Below are 15,051 nucleotides of genomic sequence, written 5' to 3' on the forward strand. Positions count from 1 at the left end.
TTTCGTTGACTGAAGTATGTGCTTTACGAAGGGGAGAGTATTACATGCTGGTTTGTGGCTACCCTTTAGAGTCAATGTTGGGGGACTTCAGAACTGCTAGATGGTTACAAGTGACTTTAGCTTTCAATGTACCAGAGTAACCGATTACCAGGATGAAAGCAAGTACAACTTGGAATAGGAAAGCAAAGGAAACTCAAAAGGCACCAGATCCACTTTACAAGGGAAAGCAGAACTGTATAAAACTGTATTTTCTTTATTTTGCATACTTTAACTTCAGAACAAAATAAACAAAAAACCACAGTACACATCCAAACCCCTCGTCAAATATAGGAAGGGATAGGCCTGAGGCCCTTGTATCCTGCCTCAGACAAAGACAGGAGGGGAAAAAAAAAACAAAACACTAGACATCAGCAGAAGGAACCAGGTGAACTGAGGCCACTCAGGGCTGCTGGGAAGCCATGGGGACACTATACAGAGGACACAGGTCTGCAGGTAGAAACTAATCTACTTCTTCCATGCGGGACGCATCCTCATCACCCTCAAGGGGAGGGATCTCATCAGGAACAGCAGCACTGGGTTCCTCTGCAGTTACTTCGTCTTCGTCAATACCTGTTAAGTAGGAAAGAACGCCACGTGAATGTCAATCTGAATACCATTAAGTCAAATCTGTCCCTCAGAGACTAGTTTACCCAACTCCTAGCCACACTCTGGTGCAACAAAGATACTTACCCAGGCCTAGCTTGATCATGCGGTAAATTCGGTTGGAGTGGGTCTGGGGATCCTCCAGTGAGAAGCCAGAAGAGAGCAGTGCAGTTTCAAACAGGAGCACCACCAGGTCCTTGACAGCCTTGTCATTCTTGTCAGCCTCTGCCTTCTGTCGTAGTGTCTCCACAATGGGGTGGTCAGGATTAATCTCCAGGTGCTTTTTGGCCATCATATAACCCATTGTAGAGTTGTCCCGAAGTGCCTGGGCTTTCATGATCCGCTCCATGTTGGCCGTCCAGCCGTAGGTGCTCGTCACAATGCAGCAGGGTGAAGACACTAGCCTGTTTGAGATGGTCACCTGTGGATAATGACAAAAACTTATGTTTACGTTAAATCTGATTACCATTTCCAAGCTAAGGTGATGGTATGTTAAGTTCTATTCTCAGAACAAACACTTCATCGTTCCTAAATATTTATAAAAATACCAACCTTAAACCTGCCTGGTAAAAGCAGCGAAAGGGGAAAGAAGCTCTGCACAAATTAGGCGACCTAAAACTACTAATTGTGTAGCACCACAAGATTCTAAGGGAAACCGCTCTAAAGCATTTACAAACTACATCCTAGTCCCAGAACTGCTTACCTTCTCAACCTTCTTATCCAGTATTTCTTTCATAAGTTTGCAGAGGTTCTCAAACTTGGCCTTGCTCTCTTCCATTTTCTTTTTCTCCTCTTCATCCTCAGGTAGCTCCAGGCCCTCCTTGGTAACGGAGACGAGACTCTTCCCATCAAACTCCTTGAGCTGCTGCACGCAGTACTCATCGATAGGCTCAGTCATATACACTACCTCGAAGCCCCGCTTCCGCACCCGCTCCACAAAAGCGGAGTTGGCAACCTGCTCTTTGCTCTCGCCTGCAGGGTTGAGAGAGACTCAGGGATCAGAATGCCGCCTACCAGTTCCCAGGTATTCCCAAATGTCCTCCCTATTTCCTTATACCCCCAGGAGGCTTTGATCAGACCCAGGCTCCAACATACCAGTGATATAATAGATGGACTTCTGGGTCTCCTTCATGCGAGAGACATACTCCGAAAGAGAGGTCATCTCATCTCCAGACTGGGAGGTGTGATAACGCAGCAGCTCAGAAAGACGGCGCCGATTAGTGGAGTCCTCATGGATTCCAAGCTTCAAAGGTGGAAAGAAAACAATCTTACTTGTAAATAATCTGTTACTCTCTAGGTGAATGAAAAAACCCCTCCATCTTAATTAAGTAAGCATTTGCTGCTTCCGTACCTTCAGGTTTTTAGAGAACGCCTCATAGAATTTCTTATAGTTCTCCTTGTCTTCTGCCAGTTCAGAGAAGAGCTCAAGGCACTTCTTTACGATGTTTTTACGAATGACCTTCAAGATTTTGCTCTGCTGGAGCATTTCTCGGGAGATGTTTAGGGGCAAGTCCTCAGAGTCCACCACACCACGGATGAAATCTGCAATCAGGGAGAAAATGGGAGTTAACGTAGACAGGGTCATCTAAGTTCAACAGGATCCACTTTCTCACTGAACCTGATTTCAAAAAAAAGAAAAAAAAAAGACAAAACTTCCGTTTCCTGAGAGCACTATAGGACTTTACCCAACCAACTACATTCGGCCAAAAGGACACTCACTGAGATACTCCGGTATCAACTCATCACAGCTGTCCATGATAAACACACGGCGGACATAGAGCTTAATGTTGTTCTTTTTCTTCTTGTTCTCAAAAAGGTCAAAAGGAGCCCGACGGGGGATGAACAGCAATGCCCTGAATTCCAGCTGACCTTCCACAGAGAAGTGCTGAAAGAAATTCAAAGCAAGCCAGTAGTGTATTTCAAGATACACCTTTAAATCCCAACATCACATCATTCATTGAATTGTCTGGAACAGAGTTCTTCCCTAAGCACTGATGACAGAACAGACATCACAGGACCTCTTTTGAAAAAATTAAACTCCTATGCCCCAAACTGATCCACAATGGTACTGCTGCTATGTATAATCCTGGGATTAATGAGTTAACAGTCCTATCAGGAACCTGCCACAGAGACAAAGTGATGTCACGGAGATGTCCTTTCTTTACCCTAAAAGGGTCATCAACAAGTGAAAGGACATGGATCCATGGCATTCAGTTCCCACCACCAAACAGTTGGGCAAGTTCCATGGTCTACTACCAGCAACCCCGTTCTGCCTGCTCTTCCTATTCAATCAACATGCAAGGCTTCTCACCTTGACTGCCAGGTGGTCTTCCCAGTCATTCGTAAGGCTCTTGTAAAACTCTCCATATTCCTCCTGGGTGATGTCGTCAGGGTTTCTGGTCCAAATGGGCTTGGTCTTGTTCAGTTCTTCCTGATCAATGTACTTCTCCTTAATCTTCTTTGTTTTCTTCTTCTTGTCCTTCCCACTATCATCCTCCTCATCTGAGCCTACATCTTCAATCTTGGGCTTCTCCTCATCATCTTTATCTTCCTCTTCTTTCTCACCTTTCTCCTCCTCTGCCTCATCATCACTGATTTCTTTCTCCCGTTCCTTCTCCAGCTGAAAGTACAAAAGACAGTAGTTCCAGACTTCAGAAACCAAAACCGGAGACCTTGGAACTCTCCGAAAGAGCAGACATACACGTGAGGAGTACTAGTCCATACTCACATAAAGAGTGATGGGATAGCCTATGAACTGTGAGTGCTTCTTCACCACTTCTTTGACACGTCTCTCCTCTAAATATTCTGTCTGGTCTTCTTTAAGATGGAGGATCACTTTGGTGCCCCGGCCAATGGGCTCACCTAGGAGTTAATCAGAGTATAAAAAATGAAGCTAAATGCAGACCTGTCATCAACGACTCCACAGGTAACACCCTCAAGATCTCCATTACAGGTTTCCCCAGAATTCTAACCCAGACAACCTAATAGGAAAGCCGTCTTACCATGGTCTGCACGTACAGTGAAGGAGCCCCCAGCAGAAGACTCCCAGGCATACTGCTCATCATCGTTGTGCTTTGTGATAACAACCACTTTCTCTGCCACCAGATAAGCAGAATAAAAGCCAACACCAAACTGTCCAATCATGGAGATGTCTGCACCAGCCTGCCAGAAAATTTTACAAACAAGTTTAAAACAAAACAGCAAACCAAACATCCACAAAAATGGATGGCGTGCACCTAGCTGAAATACCACATACCTGGAGAGCCTCCATGAATGCTTTAGTGCCCGACTTGGCAATGGTTCCCAAATTATTTATGAGATCGGCTTTGGTCATGCCAATGCCTGTGTCCACTAGAGTCAGAGTGCGTTCCTGGGGGTTGGGGATGATGTCAATTTTGAGCTCTTTACCACTGTCCAACTTGGAAGGGTCTGTCAGGCTCTCATACCGAATCTTGTCCAAGGCCTGAAAATACAAATCTCATTTTTACAATTCTGCTTCCTAAAAGCCCAGCTCTTCGTCCGAAAGAAAACTACTTTTTATTCCCAAATAGCATCAATTTTGATTACCCACTCCCAAACTTGGCGTGTAAGAGTCACATAGTTAGGGCACGTGACTCTTGATTTTGGCTCAGGTCATGATCTCAGTTTGTGGGTTCAAGCCCCGTGTGTTGGGCTCCATGCTGACCGCTCAGAGCCTGCTCGGGATTCTCCCTCTCTGCCCCTCCCTCACTCTCAAAATAAAACTTAAAACACAAAAAGAATCATTTACAGTTACAATAGCCCATCTATCCACATCAACGTTTTTAGAATAGCAGCCCCACAAAATACCAAACCGCCCTTCTCTCTTTTCCGGAGTGCTGAAAACAAAAACCACAAATGAAGCTGCCCACAGCACTCACATCAGAAGCGTTACTGATCAACTCCCGAAGGAAAATTTCCTTGTTGGAATAAAAGGTATTGATGATGAGGGACATGAGTTGGGCAATTTCTGCCTGGAAGGCAAATGTCTCCACCTCCTCCTCTCCATGGTGCACTTCCTCAGGCATCTAAAATGAGAACAATCAAGAATTAGAAAAGAACCGGATGGCTCCACATTTAACACTTCAAGTTCACCCCGGTCACAGCTGAAGACTCAAAGAGACTTAGTCCAAGCTGTTTTAATCCAGGTAATGAACATATTCCTCAAAAACCGTAGCGCCTTTTCTATAAAGACTTCTCTTAGTGGGAATCCAACTTAGAAAGAAAAATAAAAAGCTACTTCAACACAACACACAGGGTCAAGCTTTTTGAAAGGGTATTTTGAAACCAAACTGCTCTTAACTGATCCGTGGCACCCAAAACCTCAGCATCACCTGGTAGGCTGTTCAAAATACAGATACTGGGCCCAACCCAGGAATAGGAATAACAACTCCAGGTAATCCAAACTCAGGTGAAGGAGAAAACCACCTACTACGTTTCCACCACCTTTTTTGTTACAAAATCCAATAGCCCAAGATGAGCGGTTTTATGTTAAATGGCCAGTAATCCGGAATTGGCTCTCTTCAATTGAGAATCTCCCACATCAAAAGCTCACGTGGGATTGCTGCCTCACAGGATAGAAGATAACCCGAGAGACCGCTGAATACCCGCCCAAGAGGCTAAGACAAAGAACGGATAAAGCACCCCTCAACACATGTGGCTACAATATAGAACGAAACCAAACACAACTAAGATGGTGGCCGTAGAATGCTGGGCAGACCCTCGTCACTGCCGGACATGCGTTGGCCAGGGCCACGCGAGGAGGGGGCGCCACCGCGCAGCCTCCCTTCGCCCCAGCATCCGGGCACCAGGGCGGGGCGCTGGGCTCCAGAAGCTTCCAGAACAATCTCAGCTCTCTGGGAGAGGCGGGGGAGGAAAGGGCCCATGAATCTTCCAGAGCCTGCCCCCTCCTCTCCCCTCCCCCTCACCGGGACTGCAGAAAAGCTCTGGAAAGAAAAAACGGCAGGCCAGAACCGGCCGTAATCGTTCCTTGCCGAAGAACCTCACATAAAGGAATAGAAAGCCCTGGAAAAATGCGTCCCACGGAAGAGATGGCAAAGCCAGGCCAGCACCAGGCTGTGCTGAGTCACGTCCAGCGCGCACACCCACCACCCTTGGGGACCCTCCGGCTCCCCGTAGCCGCGTCCGGAAGTGGAGGGGCAAACATGGCAGCGTCCCGGGCCGGCGCGGACACCACGTGCAGCTGCCCACTACCCCAAGCCCACGCCGCGGCCCACCTCCCCCCACGGCTAGTTGCCGTCTGAGGAAAACCCCGCACCAAAGCACGGACGAAAAAACTAGCACAACTCTCGAGAGCCCTGTCCCATCCACACCCCCCAAAAATTCTGAGTTGACCTATCCCAAGACCGCTCCAACACGACAAAATCTAGGCTTTGAAAAGGAAACGATGGACGAAAGCAACACGTAAGGTCAATCCAATCAGAAACACCTGAAAAAAACCAATGACCTTACCTTCAAGGAGAAGAGCTGTAAGCACGACAGACCACGGTGAGCAGGGACTAAGTCCGGCTCAGAATCCGCAACAAGGCTGCGCGGGGGTGACTCAAGAGAGCGGCTGTTCGCCCCCAGTGGCCCTATATACGGCGAAGCACAGACCAGCTGCCCGTCCCCGAATCCCTCCGCCTTAAAGGAGGATGCGGGTCAGCCCGGCACCTGCCGCTGCCCGCCCACCTTGACGTCATGGTCCAAAATAGGGGAGGGGGCGGGGAAGGGCGGAAGCAACCGGTCTGAGTCTCCGCCCTGAGAGCACGCGCAAGTACCGCTTTTCGTGGCCGCATCTCCGCACTGCCAAGGCTCGACCACCGTCCAAGAACTAGAGATTGAGAATGCTCACATGACATAAACGAGGGATCTAGTGGCAAGGATCCCACTGACCTCCCTATAAACCTCTAATACAGGCGCCTCCGCACATAAGTGTCCTGGCCAAGAGGAACACCAAAAAACGTGGATAGAAAGGCCAACCACTCCGACCTCGACTCCCAGGTTCCACTTCCTTGCTAGAATCTGCCCTACACATGCCTACAGCCCAATAAGGGAAAAGGGCTTTCCTTAGGGACAGTGCAGAATTCGAGATCTAATTTCACGCAGCCCCGGGAGCCCCGTCCTCCCTCGGGGAGGAGAAAGAGCCAGCGCTTTGCAGCGGGGCGTGGCTCCTGGTGGGGGGGGAAGGGCGCCGGCTCGGGCTAGCAGTGGGACTCTTTGCCCGCGCCCGGCGGAAGGAGCGACGACGGCGGTACTGCGATTACTTCCAGCAGTTTCCAGACCTGCCTTGGCGGTACCGCCCCCACCCCGCCCCTTTCCTCCAGGCTCCGCCCCGCCCTCTGCGGCCTGGTCCTGTCTCTGCAGCTGCTTGTGTTACCCCCTAGGAATCGGCTGGGGTCCCCGGGGAGCAGGGGGTGGGCTGTCCCAATCCTATTTACCGTCTAAAGCCTCTGGCGGGACCCTATTATCCACCTGCCAGGCCCAGCTAGCTCGGCACTCCCTCGGGAGTGGGATGGAGCAAAAAGGGAGTGCTTGACCTTCCCCCAATCCCTTCCCCATCAATCACATAGCACAGGGCTGTTGGGGCGGCTGTGCTGACGCGCCTTCAGCGAGCGGAGACTGGGGACGACTTGGCCACCGGGGGGACCCTCCCCAACTCCTGCAGTCGCCCACGTGTGTAGAACACAGAGACATGCGTCTCCCCAGCGTGAGCATATCGAGCTGTTTTCTCAATCTGGTTTCGTTTTTGGCCCTCTTCGCTCCTGCAGCTGCCAGACCTGAGGAGCAGAGGGTCTCCAGGGACCCCTGCAGGGTGGCAGGGGCTCCTGGAGGGCGCTTGAAGACGCTTCCCAGAGAGCAGCCGGTTGAAGGCTGCCAGAAATTGTTCCTCTTCAGATGTGACGCGGGAGCTCCCAAGCCGTTAGCCGGCCCAGGGAGCTGTGGGACGCCATACTTCGCTTGGCTCTACCCCTTTTGTGTGCCCTTCAGATGGAAAGCTGTCCTTGTCTATCCAAGGCCTCATCTTGGAATCCTGTTGGGCCCACAGCCCCTCCGGAAGAGAATGGCCACTTCCTGCTCTGCGACATTGTAGGTGTCCATCAACTGCTTTCTTGGCCCACTGTGTCCGCCACTGGAATGCTGGGGAGGGATTCCTCCCCTACCTCACCCCCACCCCCACCCCCAGCCCCACAGCCCTCCCTCATCAGCCCTGGTGCCCCATCTTCCTTCCTTTGTATTTTCTTTATGTGTTGAATTCCGAAGAATAAAGGATCCTTGCTTTCCTCATCCTTGCCCCAGGCTTAGCACCACCCCAATTGTATTTTTCCTCGCTCTTCTTTCCTTCCTTGTGGTGTGTGAGAAGCCGGTGGCTGGGAGAAGCTAATGGGTTTGGGAAGGGGTGTGGGTGCTGCTCCCAGAAATGCCCCAGGATTCTCTGTTCCTGACCTAAATCTCAAACCAAGAGTGTCCTCCCTCAATATACCTTCTTTTCCTCTGGGCAGAAGGGTTCTAGCTAATGAAACATCTCCCTAGTTGACAAAAAGCATTCACACCATTTCACCATCCTGTGAAGAGGTAAAAGCGAGTCTCCACATTCTATGAACTGGGGAAGCAAGGCTTCAATGAGGACAGTGAGCTCAGAGCCTTTGTTGCACTAACCCTTGCTCCCTGCTCCAGGAATGGAGTGGGGATGCTGTCTCCCCTCCCAGGACCCAAGTCCAAAGCAGAGCAGAAATCACGTGCTGATCAGTATTAGGACCAGAGACTCCTCGTGGGTCTCCTAATGGGAAGATCTCAAATCTTGCACTAGCACAGAATTTCTGGAAGGCTTCTCTTCTGGAAGCCTTCTCCTACTCACTGACACTAACTTAAGCTCCCACAGTGAGTGCCTGGGGATGCAAAAATGCGTAAACAAGACGGAGGTTTCAGTCCACAGGGCGCTGTGGCAGGCACCTCAGCCTGGGGAAGGGGCAGGCTTAGGGCCAAGGCTAGTCAGCCCATGACACAGGTCTATTCCCGGAAGAGGGAAAAGCATGGAAAGGCACAGCCCTGACAGAAGAACCATAGCCTAGGAGCCCCTGAAGGAGGCGGAAGAGCTAAAAGTAGCCCTGCAGGCAGGGTTCAGGTCACAGAGGGCCACGAATGCCATGTTAAGATGCTCTGACCTTAACTTAGAGTGGAGGAAGCCATGGAGGCTGTCAAAGCTTAAAACCCTCTAGATCTCCGGAGTCCTATTCCCAGGAGCACTTGCAATGCCTATTGCTTCCAAGATACCCTTTATTCCTGACCAGGCCTCAAAGACCCAGCCCAACCTTCTGTCGTTGGAGGGTAGCCAGGTGAAGCAAGAGTTGACCAACTGTAGCCTGCAGCTGATGGGCTTGTTGCTTGCTTTTAGATGGCTTATGGGTGAGAATGGTTTTTACATTTTTTTAATTGTGGAAAAAATCAACAGAAAGATACTGTTTTGGCCTGTGAAAAGTACGTGAAATTCGGATGTGTTCATAAAGTTTTACTGAAACATAGCCACCCTTGTTTGCATGTTGTCTTTGGCTGCATTTATGCCGCAGTGGCAGAGTTGATGGTGTGGCAGAGACCATAGAGCATGCGAAGTCTAAAATATTTACTCTCTTACCTTTTACGGAGACTTACAGACCCCTAATCTAGCTAAAGCGAAGTGGGGTCTTGGAGGATGCACAGAGACTTAGCTGCTGCTCAGAATAGGAATTCTCCCAATTAGGCTGTGCCACTGGCCTTTCAAGGGGATCAGGGAGGCCAGTGAGGGGAGCTAAGAGGCAGTAGATGAATCAAGCAACCAAAGGCATCGGGACATCAGAGGTTGTATACGAGTGAGGGGTAGCTCTGGATCCTTAACTCCCAGAACAAACTGGCTTCCCGAACTCAGTGGCTGCCAGATGTGTCCTGTCAGTTCTGGTTCTTCCCAGTTCCATGACGCTTATAATCTCTGAACTCCGGCGGGGGTGGGGAATACCCTAAACTGACATCCTCACAGACCAATGGACCTGATGTTTAGAGATGTGGGACAATTGAGCCAGTCTGCATGACCAGCCTGGGCCCCACCTCTTTGCCTCAGTTTCCACATCCTGTTGGGACATGAGAAATCTCACAACTCTCACCCACTTGATTGTTAGTACTATGCTTTTTGGTTTTTTTTGTTTTTTGTTTTTGATGCAATGGCAATGGAAAATTTCCTTCATTTTGTTTCCTGAAGAGTTTGAAAAGCAATTGACTTTTGTTTATTGGTCCTACAACTTGGTAAACTACCTTATTAATTCTTAATTTGTCTGGGTTTTTTTTAATTTATTCATTTTGAGAGGGGGGAGGGACAGAGAGAGAGAGAGAGAGAGAGAGAGAAAACACCAAGCAGGCTCTGCACTGTCAGCACAGAACCCGACATGGGGCTTGAACTCACAATCCGTGAGATCATGACCTGAGCAGAAACCAAGAGCCAGAATGTTAACCGACTGAGCCACCCAGGCGCCCCTGTTTTTTGTTTTTTAAGTACAACCCTATCTATCATGAGAACAATGACAGTTTGGAATCTCCCTTTCTAATCCTTGTATCTCTTATTTCTTGTTATACTGCACCAGCTAAAACCTGCAACACAATGATGAGTGGAAACAGTGATTCTGGGCATCCCTATCTCATTTCTGATCAGGAAAGGAATGCTTTTAATGTTTCACCATTGAGCACAATACTCTTTCTATTCCTAAGTTGTTACAACTTTTAATTGGAACAAGTATCTGAATTATTTTCCTGCATCTATTGAGACTATTGTTTTAAAAAATTCCCTTTGCACGGGGTGCCTGGATGGCTCAGTTGGTTGGGTGTCTGATTCTTGATCTTAGCTCATGGTCTTGCAGTTCGTGGGTTCAAGACCCACCCTGAGCACACACGCCGGCAGTGTGGATTCTGCTTGGGGTTCCAATCTCTCTCTGACTCTCCCCTGCTCTCTCTCTCTCAAAATAAATAAATAAACTTAAAAAAAATTCCCTATGGGGTGGTGCCTGGGTGTCTCAGTCGGTTAAGCGTCTGACTCTTGATATGGGATCAGGTCATGATCTCACGGGTTTGTGGGACTGAGCCCCGCTCAGGCTCTGTGCTGACAGTATGGAGCCTGCTTGGGATTCTCTCTTCTTCTCTGCCCTTCCCCTTGCTTGCATTCCCTTGCTCTCTCTCAAAATAAATAAACACTTAAACATTTTTTAAAAAATTAAAAATTCCCTGTATTTACATGTTTAATTAATTAACAGACTCAGTAATATTAAACAGAATTAGTCTATTTATTTAAAATTTTGATGAACTCACCTATAAAATAGCCTGAGTCTATTGTTTTCTGTATGGAAACATTTTTTTTTGTAATGGACAAACTATTTTTTTAATGTTTATTTTTGAGAGAGAGAGAAACAGTAAGAGCAGGGGTGGGGCAGAGAGAGAGGGAGACACAGAATCTGAGGTGTCAGCACAAAGTCCGATGTGGGGCTGGAACTCACAAACCACAAGATCATGACCTGAGCTGAAGTCAGACACTTAACCAACTAAGCCACCCTGGTGCCCCTGTATGGAACCTTTTTAACTAAGGACTCAACGTTTTTTTAAAAGATTTTACTTTATTATTGTTTCTCTAAGATTTCATTTTGATGTAATCCCTGCACCCAATGTGGGGCTGGAACTCACGACCCCGAGATCAAGAGTCATATGCTACATTGACTAAGCCAGTGGCACCCCTCAATTTAAATGATATAGGACTATTCAGGTTTTCTACCTCTCTTTGAGTCAATTTTTCTGGATGTTTCTTGAAAGCTTTATTATGGCATACTCTTTTCTTTGATGATCTTTTCAATCTCTATTCTATCTAAAGTATGTCTTCTTTTTTATCCCTAAAATTGTTTCTCATGTCTTATCCCTTTTTTCTCATGATGAGTGTCACTAGAGATTTGTCTATTGTATTTATATTAATGTTCATATATTTGTTTTCTGCTTCTTCAGTTTCTTTACTTTCTTAAATTTCCACTAAATTTTTTATTATTTCTTTCTTTGGTTTGGTTTTGTTCTTTTTGTATTAGCTTTAATATTTAGCACATTAAATTACAGTCTTTCCCCTTTTTTGACATAAGAATTTAAGGCTACAGATTTATCTTCAAGTACCATTTTAGCTATATCCCATGTTTCCGTATATAGTATTTTTATTATAATTCAGTTTTAAGCATTTTCTGACTCCCCTTATGGTATCTTCATTGATCAGCTTAAAAGCATTTAACATACTCTTTTGTATTTGAGATTTCTTTTGAAATGTGGTTAATATGTGTAAAAGTCCCATGTACGCTTGAAAAAAATATATGTTATCTAGTTGTTGGATAAAAGTCTAAATATGTTAAATCTATTAAGTCAAGCCAGTTAATTGTGCTGCTCAAAGCAAGCAAACAAACAAACAAAAACACTTGGAGACTCCCCAGGACATAGTTTGGAAAAGGCAGAAGTCAAAAGTGGGGAGATCATACAAGGGTAGGGAAAAGACAAGGTGTTCGCTTTTTCCAAGGTAGAATGATGGAATATGGGGGCTGGAGGCCCAGGAGGAAGACCACTCTGGACAGAAGGGGGTCAAGAATCTGTTTTAGGCATGGTATGGGACACCAATGAGAGAATGTCCAGGAGACAGAGGCTGATTGATGGTTGAAGTCATGGACAAGAACAAAATTTCTCAGGGCAGTGTGGTGAAAAAGGCCAGAAGTTATGATCTAAGCCAGTCTGAAATAGTAAATAGGGCATTTTTGGTAACCTACTCTATTAATACACATATGCGTGTGTCTTGCCTCTCTGAGGGCCTTGTATTGGTGACCTGAGGGGTGTGACTGAGTCCTGCCTATCTTTGTTAACCCCAAATTGTCTGTAGTCCTCCTGATGCCCACCAGGTGTCCCTTTTTGTCTTGGGTGTTGTTCAGTGTTCCCAGGTCCCTTTGAATAAGAGGGTAAGACTTGGGGTGCCTCGGTGGCTTAGTCGGTTAAGCATCGGTTAATCATCTCAGTTTGTAAGATCGAGCTCCTCGTCCAGCTCCATGCTGACAGTGCAGAGCCTGCTTGGGATTCTCTGCTTCTCTCTCTCTCTCTCTCTCTCTGCCACTCCTGGCCTTCCCCTCCCCTGCCCGCTGCTCAAGCACGCCTTAACCCTGAATCAAGAGTAGATTTCAGGCGGGGGAAGGTGAGGGGGCGGGGTCCACCACAAACAACCCTGACCTACTTAACTGTTCTGCCTGCCACCTGCCCTGCCCCAGGCACAAGGCACTGTCCAAGAGGCAGTTCTCACCTGACTGGATTTCTGGGCCTGGTGCCTGCACCAGGTAAGGGATTGGCAGGGCTGTGGTAGTGCGACTGGGTGATGAAGAACTCATAAACAGGAGAGACTGAGATGAGACACCAGGACTTTGCTGCTTTCACCTGGGGAGGGTTACATGGGAGTTCCAGATCCTAGGAGACTTGGGATCCTTGGCGATGTGAAAAGAGAACTGTCTGGAAAATTTTTTTGAAGGCAGGGGAGAAAGGTATACCAGGCCTGCATTTGAGTGCCACACTATCACTGGAGGCCTGGCATGTCACCTCCTTCAATGTCTGGAAATTCTTCCGTCTCTCCATTCTGTCTGCATATCTGATACGTGGACAGAGATTTGCGTATACCCAGTGCTTTGGCGGTTTACAAAATATTTTTCCACCCTTTAACCATTTCAGCTTCGGAAACCATTCCAGCGTTTCTGGACTACAATGGGCACAGCAGTAGGCAGAACACGGGGTTATTGGGAGATGGTTAGGTGACTACACATCTAAGACGTGAACGGAGTAGTGGGTGAAAGCAAGAGTTGTTACGATCTCCGAGTTTAATGGCCCAGAGAGAGGCAATGCCAAGTGTGACTACCTTTGCTTCACAGACGAGCAGCTTCGCAAAGAAAAATGCCTGGCTCAAGGTCACCCGGGCTTACCGGTCAGTGGAGCTGGCCTCAAGATGACCAATCTGGTCTCCCACCCGCCACGGTGCATGTGTGAAGGGCCGCAGGTCCAGGCAGCACGCGGAACGGGTGACATCACCGCGCCCCCCTCCCCCGCCCCTGGGCGGGGCTGAGCTGACTCCCGCTCCTGCGTTCCGCCCCCTGCGTCCGGTCCCGGTCCCGCCCCGGCCCAGCAGTTCTTGGGCCTTGCTAGGCGGGGGCCCATGGGGCGTTTCTCCCTGGGAATACCTAGTGTGGGGGAAAGTGAGGTTCGGCTCACAAGGCTCCGGGGGCTGAAGGTGAGGCGAGGAACATCGAGCCGCTTAGATGGGGGCTGGGAGCGCACCATACTGAGGCTCGTCCTAATGTTTCTTGGTGCCACGTGTCTCACCACGTGTCTCCAGGGTCCTCATATCTTGCATCCAGGTTCTCTCACAGACTCCCTAAATCACCTTAGCGAGTCCATACACACACACACACACACACACACACACACACACACACACACACACACACATATATGTCACCCCGTCTTAGGAACGAAGATCTGGGCCCGGGGGGATGAGTGATTTGTCCTGGGTCACGCAGGAGAGGCAGGCCCTCTTTGGCAGGCCCAAGAATTCTAGGCTCTGAATCGGAACCAACCCCACTGAAAGCCACCCCCCGCCCTTTGTGGGGTCCTAGTGACTCATTTAGCATTTGCCCTGCAGTCTGGGGCCAGAATGCCAACCGGCTCATTGACGGAGCACCACGACTGCCAAGGCTATGGAGAGCTCTGGGCGAGCACCTCCTCTCTCAGAGGGGACCAGCGCAGGAAGCCTGGTCATTCGGAGATTAGCTAGAGGAGCCCAGCTAGGACACCTACCATTATGGGTTGGAGAGGGGGGACGTGGGTTGTGTTCACGTGAGGTGTCCATCTCTACACTCACTGCCAACTTGCCCTAGAAACCAGATGGGCCTCACTGCCAGCCTGGCCTCCCTGGGGGACCACAATGGCTGGCTGACTTCCCTCAGGCTGACACTCTTCCTGCATGTCGAGACTCAGGTTTCAGGCAGGGCCTGCTGCCCAGAGAACAGGGCTCTTCGAAGTGATTCTGCATTTCTCTGCTCATATCTACTCTGAATCATAAGCGTCATTTAACATTCTGATTGTCTTCCCAATAGCTGGAATTTTCCCTTCAACCCCTCACCCATGATACTCCCTCACCACGCTCTTTCCAGATTAACCTCAAAGAATAGATACACAGGTATATTCTAGTTTGTCAGCTATACCAGAGGCTTGACTTCTATTTTTTAAGGATCGCCACCGATTTTACTGGGGTTCTTCGCTTTTCCAAAGTTTAGAGCCCCAATTCATCACAGGTTAAACAAAAGGGGAATTCCGATTTTGCAGTGG

At 48.5% G+C, this 15,051-nt stretch overlaps 1 protein-coding gene across 3 annotated transcripts; it reads right to left on the bottom strand.

Moving 5' to 3' along the window:
- Positions 1-233: 233 nt before the first annotated feature.
- Positions 234-6,291, bottom strand: HSP90AB1 (heat shock protein 90 alpha family class B member 1). Of its 3 annotated transcripts, none has more exons than XM_015071187.3 (12): positions 6,133-6,291; positions 4,542-4,688; positions 3,899-4,105; positions 3,645-3,804; positions 3,371-3,504; positions 2,954-3,262; positions 2,362-2,527; positions 1,994-2,184; positions 1,738-1,885; positions 1,346-1,614; positions 730-1,063; positions 234-609 (listed from the first exon to the last, which is right to left on the bottom strand). In XM_015071187.3, exons 2-12 carry the CDS (start codon positions 4,686-4,688, stop codon positions 500-502), a joined length of 2,175 nt encoding a protein of 724 aa, XP_014926673.1. In that variant the 5' UTR covers positions 6,133-6,291; the 3' UTR covers positions 234-499. The 3 variants fall into 3 exon arrangements, with proteins under 3 accessions (XP_014926673.1, XP_053078713.1, XP_053078714.1); XM_053222738.1 differs by lacking the exon at positions 6,133-6,291 and adding an exon at positions 5,589-5,762; XM_053222739.1 differs by lacking the exon at positions 6,133-6,291 and adding an exon at positions 5,093-5,269.
- Positions 6,292-15,051: the final 8,760 nt, after the last annotated feature.

The sequence above is a fragment of the Acinonyx jubatus genome, chromosome B2 (assembly GCF_027475565.1).
Source record: "Acinonyx jubatus isolate Ajub_Pintada_27869175 chromosome B2, VMU_Ajub_asm_v1.0, whole genome shotgun sequence".
Lineage (NCBI taxonomy): Eukaryota > Metazoa > Chordata > Mammalia > Carnivora > Felidae > Acinonyx > Acinonyx jubatus.